The 15,660-nt window shown below is 39.7% G+C and overlaps 2 protein-coding genes across 8 annotated transcripts in view; both read right to left on the reverse strand.

Moving 5' to 3' along the window:
• The window catches only part of VWA2 (von Willebrand factor A domain containing 2), a 74,803-nt gene extending 71,552 nt beyond the window's left edge, over window positions 1–3,251 (reverse strand). Inside the window, exons 1-2 of the mRNA XM_042458491.1 lie at window positions 3,209–3,251; window positions 2,757–2,846 (exon numbers count right to left, since the gene is read on the reverse strand). Of these exons, the coding sequence (XP_042314425.1) occupies window positions 2,757–2,846; window positions 3,209–3,241 (123 nt within the window). The 5' untranslated portion in view covers window positions 3,242–3,251. The remainder of the gene's footprint in view (window positions 1–2,756; window positions 2,847–3,208) is intronic.
• Window positions 3,252–9,317: 6,066 nt separating this feature from the next.
• Window positions 9,318–15,660, reverse strand: part of TDRD1 (tudor domain containing 1) — a 41,536-nt gene continuing 35,193 nt past the window's right edge. For all 7 annotated transcript variants that reach the window (XM_042456782.1, XM_042456780.1, XM_042456781.1 and 4 more), the window contains 6 exons: window positions 14,614–14,733; window positions 13,570–13,683; window positions 12,005–12,172; window positions 11,424–11,633; window positions 11,219–11,265; window positions 9,318–10,311 (listed from right to left, as the gene is read on the reverse strand). In XM_042456782.1, the coding sequence (XP_042312716.1) occupies window positions 10,219–10,311; window positions 11,219–11,265; window positions 11,424–11,633; window positions 12,005–12,172; window positions 13,570–13,683; window positions 14,614–14,733 (752 nt within the window). In that variant the 3' untranslated portion in view covers window positions 9,318–10,218. The remainder of the gene's footprint in view (window positions 10,312–11,218; window positions 11,266–11,423; window positions 11,634–12,004; window positions 12,173–13,569; window positions 13,684–14,613; window positions 14,734–15,660) is intronic.

Consider the following 15,660-nt stretch of genomic DNA (forward strand, 5'->3'; position numbering starts at 1 on the left):
ACGATTTGGTGATATTAGTTCCACGGAAAATTGCAAGTTTACATGCTTGATTTGGTACTAAGAGTCTACAAGATTCAGCCAACAAGAATGGGAATCATGCATCATCCCTTCACGTTGGACTCCAAGTCCCAGCTGCCCTAGGCAGCATAATCAATGGTGATGAATGCTGGAAACTGCAATCCAATAATATCTGGAGGGCTGCAATGTTTTCCACCACTGGCATGGGACCCGAATCCAAAAAACTCAGCAATTCGGCCTCTGATTGCCAAGGAAATTACAAATAAAATAAAATATGACAACAGCCTGCATTTCCAACAATCTTTCAGCAAAGTTCCAAAACCTAGAATTTTGTTCACTGAGCACCTTCACAGGCATCATATTAGTGTAATAATAATAAAAAGCTTTTACTAATCCTGTCTGCACAGTTATACCAGTTTCATACCACTCTATTAAATGTGGCTTCATTTTAGGGAATCCTGGGGTTTGTAGTCTGATGACACAATAAAGTTTTTGTAATATTTATTTATTTATTTATTTATTTGTATCCCGCTTCTCCCATTTGAGGATCAAGGCGGGTAACAGCAAGGAAAATTTCAAATACAAAGTCACAGAAAAAAATAACGAAACAGTATTCGAAAAACCCCACCCTTCTACCCTCCCTCCCATCAATACAAAATAATAACAATAAAAACATTTAACTGGAATAACATCAGTTATTCAAGCAGGCTTTTAATACATGATCATGTCAGGGTGGCCCTTATATGGGGTGTTGTGTTTTAGTTATGCTTTTTAACTTCTGTATATTTTAATGTCATTTTAAACTGGTTTTAGTTAGATTATTTTAATTGTTTTAAAATTGTTATTGTACAGTTTTTAGAATGTTTTCATCTGTGATCCGCCTTGGGTTCCTTTCTGTGAGAAAGGCAGCATACCAATTAAATGAAATGAAATAAGGTACCCTGGAAAAGAGGGACTGATGATGAAATCAGTTTAATTTGTTAAGGTAAACAGATACTCAATATACTTTGGGCATTTCCAATTCAGGGGACTATAGGTCTCCAGTAGAAAATCCTAAATTTGTCACCAAACCATAAATCCAGAATTCCTTAGAATGGAAGACAGGGCAATTAAAGCTAACACAAAACTGATATAAATGTACAGAGCAGATACAACTGTTTAATGTCATACCCCAAACGTATTAAAATGGATTAAAATGAAAGGATGCTATAGTTGGAGCATGCCACCAGGTGAGCTCTCTGGAGGCTGGGTTTCCAAATTCTTCCCAAAATGAAGAACTCCCTGTTGGCTTGAAAAGGCATCCTCTCCTTTTGACCGCTTGTGGGATTTCTAGCACAGAGCTCAGGCACACCATCACCCAGTGTCTTTAGCCCTTGTTATTCTGTGCCTTCAAGTAATTTCTGACTTATGGCTACCCTAAGGCAACCCTATCATGGGATTTTCTTGGCAAGATTTGCTCAGAGGAGGCATTGCCTTTTCCTGAGGCTGAGAGAATGTGACCTGTCCAAGGGCACCCAGTGGGTTCCCATGAATGAGCTGGGATTTGAACCCTGGTCTCCAGAATTGTAATCCAACACTGAAACCACTACACCACACTAGCTTCCTAGACGGAACACTACAACTTCCAAAATGGATGGAGGAATGTACTGTGAATTTTGTTGTTGTTGTTGTTGTTGTTGTTGTTGTGTGCCTTCAAGTTGTTTACAACATCTGGTGACCCTGAGGCAAACCTATCCTACTAATTAGATTTTCTTGGCAGGTTTCTTCAGAAGGGGGTTTGCCATGGATTTTCTTTGAGGCTGAGAGAGTGTGACTTGCCCAGGGTTGTTCAGTGGGCTTTGAACTCTGGTTTCCAGAGTCCTAGTCCAACGCTCAAACCAGTACACATGAATTTAACAAGTATACCAAATGCTATGACTTTTGAGGTTTCACAAATAGTTTGGACGATTGCACAGTCACATCTTTGGGTATACTTTATGCATTCACAGGTCCATTCCTCGGCCTATTTTGGAGGTTCTGTCAAAGGTAGGCAAATAAGACTCAAGCAAGTGATGTGATGGTTTCTATTTTTCCTTAGAATAGTAGCCCCTTGGACTGCTTCTCAAGGGGACTCGAAAGGCAGACTACAGAGCAGGTGCAGTGTAGTGGTTTGAGTGCTGGACTATGACTCTGAAGACCAGGGTTCAAATCCCCATGCAAGCAGTCGAGTCACACTCTCTCAGCCTCTGAGGATGGCCATGGCAAAAACAAACAACCCAAAACAAACTCTCTCTGAAGAAACATGCCAAGAAAACCCTATGATTGGTTCCACCTTAGGCTCGCCTTAAGTCGGAAACCACTTGAAGGCACACCACACAGACAGGCGGAATAATTTGAAAGGCAGCATAATTTGGATGCCATTATTATCAAACTTTAATTATAAAGCGCTGTAAGTTTACACAGCGCCATACATCAAATAGAACAGAATAAAATCAAATAGATCTGTCAGTGGAGTACATTTTAGAAAATGGAATATAATTAATACACAATACCATTCAACAAAAATATATAGACAACAGATTAAGAGAAACATAAAATAACAATCAGGTAATGTCTGGGAACAACATTCCCTGAACAGAATGGTCTTTCACTCAGTTTTAAAGCTAAACTCCTTTGTTTTTGGAGCTCTGGAGATAAAACAACAAAAGACCGACCCCAGGATTTCTGCAGCCCAAAAGTTTCCAGAGTGGATCCCTTACCTGGTTGGCTGGTTCCCCTTGTAGATCCTCCGGCGCAGTGGATCTTCTTGGGAAAAGGCAGAGAGAAATGGAAATGTGGAAGGATCGCCTCTGCAAAGCAAGAAGAAGGAGGGGAAAGATAGATAGAGGGAGGAGATTGGAAAGAGCTTTTCTTTCTTCTTGGCTTTTTCGATGGCATCTCAGGTGAGGGGATGGGCGCAGATCCCCTCCAGCCCTGAGCTTTTCTGCCCTTTTGGAGAGTTGGGGACCCACCAAGATCCCCCCCTTCGCCAGGAGGATTTGCAAAAGGTACTCCATTTGGAGCACCACTAAGCAGCAGGGATTTATATTTATAATCAGAGCAGACCAACAAACCAGTCAGGAATGAATAAGTGAAGCCACTGCTTATTTTGTGAACTATCATAAATAGTAACCTAAATATATTCAAATAAAAATCCACCAAACCGTGATACCTTTCTTGGCCAACCGACATGCACAATAGACATGTTGCAAGCTTTCGAGGCTCCACTGGCTTCTTCATCAGGCAAGGTGTTACCCAAACATTTATTGTTTCTGTCCTTAGTTAAGATGGCATGGGGATGGTATCTTTCACAGGTTGGCATGTCATCCCTTTGGAACATGACTAAGAAGCATGCACTTGAGTATTTCGAGGTTTTAGTTGGCCAGGTCCCCCATTTTTCTTGCATGTGCTACATTTTACGGTACCTTGTCCTCCTCCTTTGAGGTTAGGACATCGGCTCAGCCTGGGAAGGACCGGATGGGAACTCTTCTCAGGGTGACCAGATGTCTTAACCTGAAAGGAGGACAAGATACCTCAAAATGTAGGATATTCAAGGGAGCAAATCAAAGCTCAAAACAGATACAGATAAATACTTCTGAGTCCTGCAATCCTTGATTTTGGAGGACCTTTTGGAATTCCTCCTGGGCAGATGGCTGAAATGTAAGACATGTCTTGGAAAAGGGGGACACATCTGGTCACTGGTCATGCTCCAAATGAACTTTTTGGAATTCCTCCTGGACATAAGGCTGAAATGGAAGGCATGTCCTGGAAAAGGAGGACCTTGCCTCTTCTCTGCTCGAAAGGCTCACCTTTGAGGTATGTGTCTTTCAGGTGAGGAATGCAAGCCAGGAATGTCAACAAGCAATTACACACCAGGGTCAGGAGGAAGGGCAAAGGAGCCTGTGACAAACCCGACCTGCTTTTTCCTTCAGTCCAATTGGGGAATGGGTTGGGGGGTGGTTACCCAAGCAAAACACAACCTGCTCTTTCTCATCTCATTCATTTTGTGGTCCTATCATACTGGTTACTGTATACCACTCTGCTGGGGTCTGGTTCCAGGAAGAGCATACACAGACACACCACCCGTGGATACCAAAATCTGTGGATATTCAAGTCCCATTAAATACAATGGCATAGTAAAATGACAACTCTTACATAAAATGGCAAAATCAAGGATTGTTTTTTGGAATGTATTTTTTTGATATTTTTTTCCCCAGCAGAGGATGCTTAAATCCGTTTTAAAAATCCATGGATATGGAGAACGGACTATAATTGCTTTTCTTCCAGACCTCTAACCTAGGGTAGCGTCACAACTAATCTTGTTTGCTGCAGGTACATCATTGTCATTTGTCCACCACTAAAAACAACCCTAGATGTACATCTATAAATCCCAGAATAGCAATTGAAGGCTCTCATGGATGTGTCTTAAAGGATGCTTTAATTATTATTATTATTATTATTAAGTATGGACATTCACACTGCTGGAAACAACTTGGTCTCCCTAATATGCACAATAGCTGTGCAAATGGTTGTTTGTTGTGTGCCTTCGTCATTTGACTTTGGCGACCCTATCATGGGCTTTTCTGGACAAGAGTTGTTCAGAGGAGGTTTGTCATTCCCTTCCCCTGAGGCTAAGAGCATGTGACTTGCCCAAGGCTACCCAGTGGGTTTCATGGCTGAGCTGGGAATCAAACCCTGGTCTCCAGGGTTGTAGTCCAATGTTTAAACAACTACGTTACACTGGCTCTACCAAATGGTAGACACTCATCAAAACTGGTTGGGAGGAAACACTCAGCTTCTGGTTGAACAGTCATCCAAACAGGGGTGAAAACTAACATGAGTGCAAGTGGTGGGCATGAGTAGAAGACTGATGGGGGTCCAGATCTTGAAGCCTAGACTGCTTTTGGGGATGAAAACTGCATACACAGCATTCTGAATGAAATGATTCTGCACAACTGGGCTTTGGATGTTTGGTTGTGTGTGTTTATATTCTCATGTGAATGAATGTAAGTGTTTCTGGTTGCTACAGATGATTGAAATTACCAATAAAGGCATAATGAGCACTTACATGGAAGCTTCATTGAGTTTGGTAGATCCCTGAAGTGAAGCAGGCTATTTGATATCTGAAGAAGTGACAGAAATGTACCCCTTGAAACTCCAAGTCCATGGCAACCTTAACCGAAGGACTCTATAAGTGATGTCCAAGTACAGTTGGCCCTGATATCCAAGGATTCTTTATCCATGGCTTAAAAATATTCAAAAAATATATAATCCAATAAGCACATTATGCCATTACACTTGTCCCTCCATATTCTCTAGAGTTAGGGGCAAGATCCCTGTGAATATGTAAAAACCGCAAATAACAAAAACACCATGTTTTTACCTGAGGTGACACCTCTCTAGGAATCTCTAGGTCCTCCTGTGCAACTCTGTGGTCAACGTCCAACAGACCCTGACCATAGAACTGCACTGGAGGAGCTATAAATGCGTAGCAGAGTATTCTCTCTAGGAATCTCTAGGTCCTTCAGTGCAACTTTTGGTTAAAGTTGACCATAGAGTTGCACTGGAGGACCTAGATATTCCTAGAGAGAACATATTAATCAAATCCGTGAATAATCAAATCTGCAAATATCAAAACCGCAAATATGGAGGAATGAGTGTATATTTAATGGGACTTGAGCACCCATGGATTTTGGTATCCACAGGAGGTCCTAGAACCAAATCTCAGTGGAGACCCAGGGCCCACTGTATGCAAAATATAATAGAGATGTAATGGACAAACAAACTTCAGAGAGGTACTAAGAAACCAAGTCCTTGTGCCTTAAGGCCTCCATGACAATCTTGTTTAGAAAAGAACTCCCAAGAATTTTGGAGAACTGCACATGCTTCTCTCCAGGCCTTGGAGGACTGCCCCCTTTATTTAAAACAGGCTCCCATTGAGGCATGGGTGGCAATGTTACACGTTTCCCCAACAAGAGTTAGGATGAGTCTCCCTTTTCCCATAACAGAAGCAACAAAAATGCATCTTTTAAAGGATTAACATTTGATGATCTACTTGAGAGTACAGTCGGTCCTTCTTTTACACTGATTTTTATACACGGATTCAAGCATATACGGTTTGAAAATGTTCCAAAAAAGTATACATTTCAAATATCAAACCATGATTTTCCATTTTTTATAATGGACACCATTTTGCTGTCATTATATTTAATGGGACTTGAACATACACGGATTTTGTTATACATGGGGGATCCTGGAATCAAACCCCAGCGCATAACAAGGGTCCACTGTATGTATTTTCCCTGGAAGAAGATTAACCATCCATTATGAAGCCAAGCCCTCCCTCCAGTCCATCTGCCTTGGTCCAGGCCTTGGAGGTAGAGAGGAACTGCTGGACCTCTTACCCTTTCCCTCCACCACTTCTTTCTCCTTTTGTGTCATGTCTTTTTAGATTGTAAGCCCGAGGGCAGGGAACCGTCTAATTAAAAAGATTGTATGTACAGCGCTGTGTAAATTTACAGCACTTCGTAAATAAAGGTTAATAATAAATAATGATCTTTTTATTCTAGACCAGTGATGGGGAACCTTAGACTATCAGCCTCAACAGACTGGGGATAAAGGTCAGCACTGGGGTGGAGTGGGGGCATGGAATCCACACAGCACATGCCCTGACTCTGCCCCCATGCTGGTGTGATGTTTTGTGCCCCACTGCACGTTGGGCAGTGTCATGGCGCTCCTCTGGCACTGTGTCCAGATGCCGCAGTGCCAAAGGAGCGCCGAAAAGCCACGTGCAGGTGGCTATGGTGCCCTTTCTGCGGTGCAAAAAGGAATAGAGGATGTGGCATGTAGCTGTCACGGCCTCGATCCGTCACTGAAAGGGGCGGCCTGTTCAACCCCATAGTGCCCAAACTCAGTGGCGTTCTGCTCTGGGTGTCACTCAGTGTTGAGAGGCAGGTCTTGCAGGGGAGCCCGTTAAAAGCACAGGACAGGGAGGGGGGAGAACAGGCACGGGCCTGCTCTGTTCCTTCCCCTGCCTTTAACTGGCTTTGGGAAGCCAGTTAAAGGCATGGGAGGGTAGGGGGAAGAGGAGAAAGAGGCACGTGCTGTTAGTGAGGATGGAATTTTATAAAAACACCCCAATTCCCCCCCATTCAAAGTGCATTTGGCGTAGGTAATTGGCTGTTCCCTTTGGCACTGCTTGGACATAGAAGCCTTTTGATGAGACTTAAACTTTTCTCTTGATGACCCTAATGGAAGGCATGATGGGAAATGATCACTGTCTTCCATGACAGCAAAGCGAGCATCCCATTTAGGCAACTAAGCCTTAGTTAGGAGTTGCAAAACAGGAAGAATGCTTCACACTTTTGGGACAGATTTATGACTGAAATACTTCCAGTATCGATTGCCTTTCCCATTGAATACGCTGACTGTAGATCAAGCAATGTGTAAATTTGGCTTTGCTTTGAAGTAGGAAAACATCCTCCGCTGAAGACAAGGAAAAACCTTATAAAAACGCCTTGCCGTTTCTGTTCTGTTCTGCGCCCTAGCTGAAGCCAGCACTGTCAGCTTGTTTTGATGCAGTTCCACCCCCACCCCCCTTAACTTGCCCATCTTCTGTGTTGCGGCTTTGTACAGATTCTGAGACCATCAGGTAAGTATTATCATTAGATATGCTCAGTGTTCTCTGTCCATTCTTCCTCCTCTTCTTCTTTGAGTCTTGAGAGCATGAGTGTGTGGGTTTTGTATGTGTGTGTGTTCCTTCCCATTAATAAACTAGCTGTTAATTGAAAGGATATGCTTCTGCGTTATTTCATGGAATATTTGACCCCTCTGTAAACACTTTGGGATTCGGTCCAAAAAGGGTACTTGTAAGGAGCCCATTACTGATGAGTTGAGCTAATTGATATTCCCCTAATTTGAGCCAAATATCCTTACATGGCTCATCCTCTTCCCCCGCACTCCCATGCTCTGCAGGCCAGAGGGGATAGTGGGCATAGATTCATCACCACTCTTCTAGATCAATTCAAAATCCTCCAATCACTTTATATAGGTATTTGAAGAAATTAGTTGCTCACATTTTTTTGAAAGCAGAAAGCATGTGTTGCCTTTAACACCAACTTACGCATCATTTAGTTTGGAATCCTCAACACTGAATGGGAGTGGTTGAATTCAGAGGTCATCTATGATCCAGTCTTTTAGTACAACTAATTTGGCTGCCTAGAAACTGCTAGGAAGGGAGTTTTGCCAGTTTAGCACTGATCTTAGATGGCACTGAATGTTTTGATGGAATTTTTTTTTGGGTAATTTTATCTATGTTGCAATCCCGTCCCAATCAGTAGGGAGAGGTGGGAAATATCATCATCATCATCACTACCACCACCACCAGTGAAAACTGTTTTTATCTTGTAGAAATCTTGCATTTTATCTGCACTCTGCAAAGAACTGTTGCAGATCTACCACTTCCTCTTAAATTTCACGGACTTTTAGGTTAATTTGTACTCTTGCAGATAAAGCTACACCCCTTGTACAAGCAATTCCATAACCAAGCTCTTAGTACTGGCCTCTTTAGGCACACATGCCTAACATCCTGTCCAGAGAAGCCTTCCCAGGCATTGCATAATAGTCGCTTACCATCTGATGTTCTTTTAGTGCCTGTTTATCAAACCATTTCCTGTATTGCTATGTATTGTATATGTATTATCCTACTTGAGATTATGTATTTTCCCTGGATGAAGATTAACCTTCCATTTTGAAGCCAAGACCTCCCTCCAGTCCATCTGCCTTGGTCCAGGCCTCGGAGGTAGAGAGGAACTGCTGGACCTCTTACCCTTTCCCTCCACCACTCCCTTCTCCTTCTGTGTCATGTCTTTTTAGATTGTAAGCTCAAGGGCAGGGAACCGTCTAATTAAAAAGATTGTGTGTACAGCGCTGTGTAAATTTACAGCGCTTCATAAATAAAGGTTAATAATAATAATAATAACATGCAGCTTTGTATATAGTAATTTAAAGTAAGATCGTTTACAACTATCTCATAAATCAGTTACATTTACATTTGACATTTACAAACAATATGCCCCAGCATTCATTGTGTGAGACCAATTTAGTTAAAACATGAATGGAAGAAGCATGCAGATATAAGAATATAATTTCCTTGGTATGGTTTACAGTACTATCCTGTACATGTTTATTCAGGCCCAATGGGTTAAATCTCAACTAACTGTTTAGGATTAAAGTGCTAAATAATAAATGCACAAAATAATTTCCACAAAAAAGACCAACAATTCAGAAAGTGACAATGATTTTATTAGCAAAGTAACAACTGTATCTTCTTATGAAGGTTTCAAAATACTTTGAACAGCAGCCATTTCAAATTAGGCTAAACACATTAAAAACTTAAATACAGAATCTTAAACGTAAAATTTAAACCTAAATGAATGCTTTCATGGGCTATGGCTATTATTTTTAATGGGGAAAAAAGCTTTAGAATAATTACTTCTTTGGCTTGAGATACTTTTTACAGTTGAGATGGGAAATTTAGGCCCTCCTGCTCTTTTGAACTACAACTCCCACAATCCCTTACCACTAGCTATACTAGGTTGGACTGTAAACCAAAACATCTGAAAGACCAAAGGTTCTTTACTTTTATTTTATAAATTAATATAATCCCCGCTATCAGAGGTCATCACACCTCAGGACATGAGCATCTGGAGAGCTAATCTTTGTCACAAACACTAGTAAAACATAATGTTACACTGATAAGAGATGAGGAGGAATCAAGTACCAACCTTGTCCTCTTCTGAAGGCTAGCATTCTGCCTCTTTTAATTGTATCTGAATCTTCACAAGCCACTATTTAACAATGTTAAATATACTGGGTGCAATTTATATTCTTCTGAGGTTATTAGTAGAACTTCTACTGACTTAAATTATTCTGGCCCAAATCTAACTGCTATTCCTAATTAGAACAGACTCACCAAATCAATGGGATTTATCTAACTGTTGACTTACCATTCAGCAAATGATTCAATCGATCTACTCTAGTTGGCAGTAGCAATTGCACTTATGTCTGCCTTTTCCACACTGATCCTAAAGAAACTGACCCTTTAGACAGGCATTTTCCCCAAGTATGATTATATAACATTATATTCTAGACGCATATAATGCCATATATTAAGGTGAACCTTCATTGTTCTGAAGACTTTATAATTTCAAGAAGCTTATCTTCACCAAAATGGTCCTTTAATAGTAAATAAACAATCCGCTCAAGCTTTGCAACCTATGAGAAGATAAGAAATTACACAAGTTACAATTGAACTGAACAGTCTTTTTTTTTTACTCAGACTATTACAAAAAGGACCACTAGATGGCCTAGTTCAGAGTGCATTGAGGGTCCTGCAATTGTACTGCCATTTAAAAGAAAATTACATACCTCACTGAAGAAGACATACAGACTTTCCAAATATTACCCTGAATGCAGTTTCATGCCATGCTTCCATGACCACCATTGCCAGAGCTTATCTTCCTTGCATCAAATGTTTTTTAAAGCAAAATTCTAACACCAATAATTTTATATTTTATTTTTAATTTTATATTTTCAAAACCTAGCTGAGTAACGACGTTATGTCTGTTCCAAAGATATCTTTGGCTCCACACTCATCTCTCAAATTGCACTGAAATCTGAACACCATTTTATTTCCCACTTAAATTTCAGCTAGCAACATTTTATGTTTCATTAGATGTATACAGTGATTTAGATAATGGTCTCAACATTACCGTTTTATGAGCTGTGAAATTACACTCATCCTTCCACATTTGTGGCTTTGACTTTTGTGGTATTATTCATGGATTTTATTAATACGTTCTCTCTAGGAATATCTAGGTCCTCCAGTACAACTCTATGGTCAACTTTAACCAAACATCACACTGAAGGACCTAGAGATTCCTAGAGAGAATTTCCACTAGGCATCTGTAGCTCCTCCAGAACAATTCTATGGTCAATGTCTGGAAGATGTTGACCACAGAGTTGCACTGGAGGCTCTAGAGATTCCTAGAGAGGTGTTCTCTCAAGTAAAAACATAGCATTTTTGTTATTTGCAGTTTTTTTACATTCACAGGGGTCCTGTGCCCCTAACCCCAGCAAATGTGGAGGGACGAGTGCACTGAAATTCCAGACAGATACTTACTTGCTTTTTCAATTCTGTACAACAGCACATAGATTTCTCCGCACATTCTAAGAGAAATAAAATTGATAGTAATAAGCAATGAGAATGAACACAGAAAGGTATTTCCACACTTGTGGCATGTGATAACAGACAACTCTACAAATCCAAACAAGGAGTACATACAATTGTAGCAGAAACAAAAAAGCCTACTGTGTAAAATACTTACGATTTCCACTGCTGCAATCTTTCACCGAATTTTCAATTACTTGCTCGTCAGCTATCTCTAGAATACAATTTTCACCATTTTTCTGGACAGTTACTTCATGAACAGTTGCATTAACTCCTTTAACTGTAATCATCACACACTCATTAAGTAAGAGACTTTTGAGCTTCTCTGTTACTTGTACGGACCAATTTCCATCTGGTTTTGTAATTCCTAGAATACAGATAAACCTTAACTTAAAAGTCTAGATCATTAACGGCATAATCTCATATATATGAACTCCAAAGGAAGTCTATTTAGTTTTGTGGTGCTGCCACCCAGTTAAAATATATATAAATATAAATATAAATATTTGCAGTGTTTATTAATACACTAAGATCAAAGACAATAGCCTTACATCAATTGTTTGTCCCAATTTGGTGTAGGTCCATTCAATAAATAGGAACTTTACAAGTTATCACTTATGGAATTTTCACTGATTCAATGGATCTACTGTAGTTAGAACTACTAGATTTAGACCTGTATATGTAAATATAAATTCCAGATATTTACTACTTGATAGATGTCAATGGTTCATTTTCTACCTGCTAGGGAACATTTCAGTATTTGAAAAGGTAACTTCAAGAAGGGGGCTGTTATTGGTAGAAGTTTAGAATTTGGCAACACTTCCACATTTCCATAGTCTGCATATGCTACTTTCACTTCTGAAATGGAAATTTCCAGAACAAGAGCACGGTACCATTTGTTATCACCTAGAAAAGTGAGACAAAAAAAAATCCAAGGTTTACTTTGGAAAGTTTGTTATTGTGTGAATAAAAGACATATCGCTGTCCAGAGGCCATCCGAGTAGTCTCTGCCTGCATTGTTATTCCTCCAGACTATCTTAACTGTCAACAACAACAAAAATTTTGATAAACTGGAGCCCTGTGACTCTGACATTGTCATGTTTTTTCTTCTCCTGTATGATCTTTAACACCTTTGCTGGATGAAGAAGTCAATGGAACTCTGAAAACTTGCACAATGTTTTTTTTGTATTTTTGGTTGGCCCAATAAGGGCATTGCTGTTCTGTGGATTTTGGATGTAATTGTATTTTGTAGTATGGTCAACATGGCTATCCCTGGATATATTTTCTGCATTTGAGGACAGAATGTTTTAGTTGTGACAAAGGAATCTTAAAGAAAAGAGAACCAAGCAACTGGAACTTAACTCTTTGATGTTTCTACCTCCAGGAAAGGTAAACCTTTTTCATTGGGACTGTCCAAAACCATTTGGAGATCCATCCATCTCCCACCCAGGAGTGTACAGTATCTCATGTAGATTGCATAATTCCCCACTGATTTTTAATTAATGAAAAGGTCTCTCCATAGTTTCTATGAGGCACTGAGGAGGAACTGCCTCACCTATTATATCCTGTTTTTTTCTAAATCAGTTTTTAAAATTATTTTAGAAAAAACAAAAAACAAGGGAATAGAGGTACAGTGGAGCACATGAACAAGTCCCTGGACCAAGAAAGCTGCTCTGCCTTAGATTGCATACTGCCAGCATGGTTTTCACCATTTGGTAAACTTTACATGTCATCTTATTTGTGATTAATTTACATCACAAGAGCACACTATCATACAGACTAAAAAGAGGTTAAGACATTTGTACTGTGGTTCTGGTCCTTCTGACATTTAAATTTAAGCTCCCTGAATCTCTGACCACTGATCATTGTGGCTCTTTCATGCAATACCATTTCATCGTCTGGCCTAGTATTCAATACAGTAATTAGAAATAAACACAGGCACCATGTAGTCAGAAATAAGCAAGTCATTTCATCGAAGACGTATCTTTCGAAGCATTACAGGAGTTATAAAAATAAGATACAGTGGTACCCCGGGATACGAATTACCCAGCTTACGAATTTTTCGGGATACGAAAAAATCCCATAGGGATTTATTGTTTCGGCTTACGAAGGTTTTTTCGGGTTACGAAAAAACCTCGGCGCTATTTTCGCCACCGGAGGGCAGCAGAGAGCTATTTTTTCCATTAGCGCCTATGGCAATTCAGGTTACGAAGGTTTTTCGGGTTACGAAATTAGCCGCGGAACGAATTAATTTCGTAACCCGAGGTACCACTGTATTCAATATTCTAAATTTATTCCCTCACCTGAGAATCTGGCACAACAGGGTTCACCAACTTTTGGTTCCAAGATGCAATCATTCTGAAAGCTGCAGTAATCTGCAAGTTCAGTCATTAGCTTATGGAGATCCTGTGGATCCACTAAAATTGAACCAAACATAATTTTCAAACAATTTAAATGTTAAAAATTAAACTCTGCACTATTTCACTCTTCTAGAAGCAATTTCCTGACTAAAAGAACAGGTACAGATTAACTACTACATATTCTGAGCTGGGAATGAGAAGATGATTTATGGCCTGAATTGCTTTTGAGGAGATCCAAGTCTAACCATACATTTTTACTTTCAACAAAAAGGTTTTTGTTTTTTGTTGTGTGCTTCCTATTTGGGGAATAATGTCAAAATGCTAAGATTTTATTTTGATAAACTTCTTGAAATATAATGGGCTTTCATTGGACTATGGTTTAGTAGATTCATTTACTACAGTCAGTCCTCCCCATAGGCGGGCTTGCCTTTTGAGGCTTTGAGCTTACATGGAAGGCAAGCCCCGGCAAAAGTAATGGGGTGCATACCTACGCCGCCACGAGCATGCACCCCATTATTTTTTATGGGGCTTGAGGATACGCTCTTTTCCCCATATGCCGGGGGGGGGGGGAATCCGGAATGGATCTCCCACATATGGGGAGGGCAGACTGTATTTGTTTCAACAGAGGAGAATCAGATATGATTTAGCAACTTTAAGTACATTTTGTAAGTATACTGTAAGAAGGTGGGGGGGGGGAGGTAAGACACAAAACATAAACATAAAAGGCAAGTAACCCATGAACGTTGGGCAGTTCATGGAATATAAACTTTGTTCGATCTGCTGAAACATTTCAAATAGGAAGGAACCAGAGACATCATATCGACTAACAAAGCACTACAAAGAAAAAAGAAGGGGGAAAAGGACAGGGGAAACGTAAAGCCCAAGGCTTGCCATTCCTCATTTACTCGGTGAAAAACATGATTTCCTATTACGTATGAACTAATGGCAAAGAACACTTTTCTTCATGCAGCATACTTTGAATCTTACCTATAGGTTTTGTTGGTACAACATAGAATAAGCCAGGGTTTACCACATCTAATACATGTACAGGTACTGTTTCACCAACTGCAAATTTGGCTGTTTTCCATTGTATAGTTGGAGACATTTCTGTAATATCAGAGATCAAAATTTATGAAGTGTTGTACGTAACAGATTTCACAGGAAAATGATCAGCCATTAGTTGTATGACACTGTGTTAACAATAAATGGGACCTAGGGCCCTTTAACACTGAACAAAATAGAGTAATGGGCCCTTTCATACTGCACAATCAGTGGCCAATTGCTTTTGCAGATATTGTTGGACTACCACTACTACAATCCTTTACTGGCTATCTTGGTCAGAACTGATGGGAACTACAGTGAAAAATAAAAATAAAAATAGAATACCATAAAAATCTCACCTGCAAAATGAAGAGTCAAATAAAATATGCAGTAACTACTATTAAGGCAATAATTATATTTTTCAATGAGCCATACTGGTATTTTTAGCAGCAGTCTGAGCTGATCAGCAACTGATAACCTCATTTGTTCCCCACTCCACTCCACCCCACCCTGGTTAGCATCTAAAGATCACCTAAATTGCAGGAGACCTCTTCACCTAGCATTCTGACTGTTCAAAGTAGAACTTCAAAATCCTAAATTCAAATACCAATGTTCTCTTGAAATTATATTTTCTTCTGTTATAGGAATGAAATTTAGACTACCTAATATTAATCCACATTAGTTTGTAGATTAAATGATATCCCTGAAGTTTATTTTTAAAGGACATGGTTTACAATTCACTCATGTATAAAGTGACCTTGCTTATTTATATGTGAGGGAGACAAATCTCAATGAACACTATATTGTACAAGATTATTTTTTTATTAAAATTGATATCTGCATTGCTAAAATTTATTAGTGCTTTGGTGCCTTATCTACCAATGACCACCAAATTTCACTCACTTTCAATAAATGTGTTAATAATGACCAAGCCATATCAATAAAATGTCTGAAACATGGCTGGTGATTCAAAAATTTCTTATATTTTCTGGC

Source organism: Sceloporus undulatus, chromosome 3, assembly GCF_019175285.1.
Source record: "Sceloporus undulatus isolate JIND9_A2432 ecotype Alabama chromosome 3, SceUnd_v1.1, whole genome shotgun sequence".
Taxonomy (NCBI): domain Eukaryota; kingdom Metazoa; phylum Chordata; class Lepidosauria; order Squamata; family Phrynosomatidae; genus Sceloporus; species Sceloporus undulatus.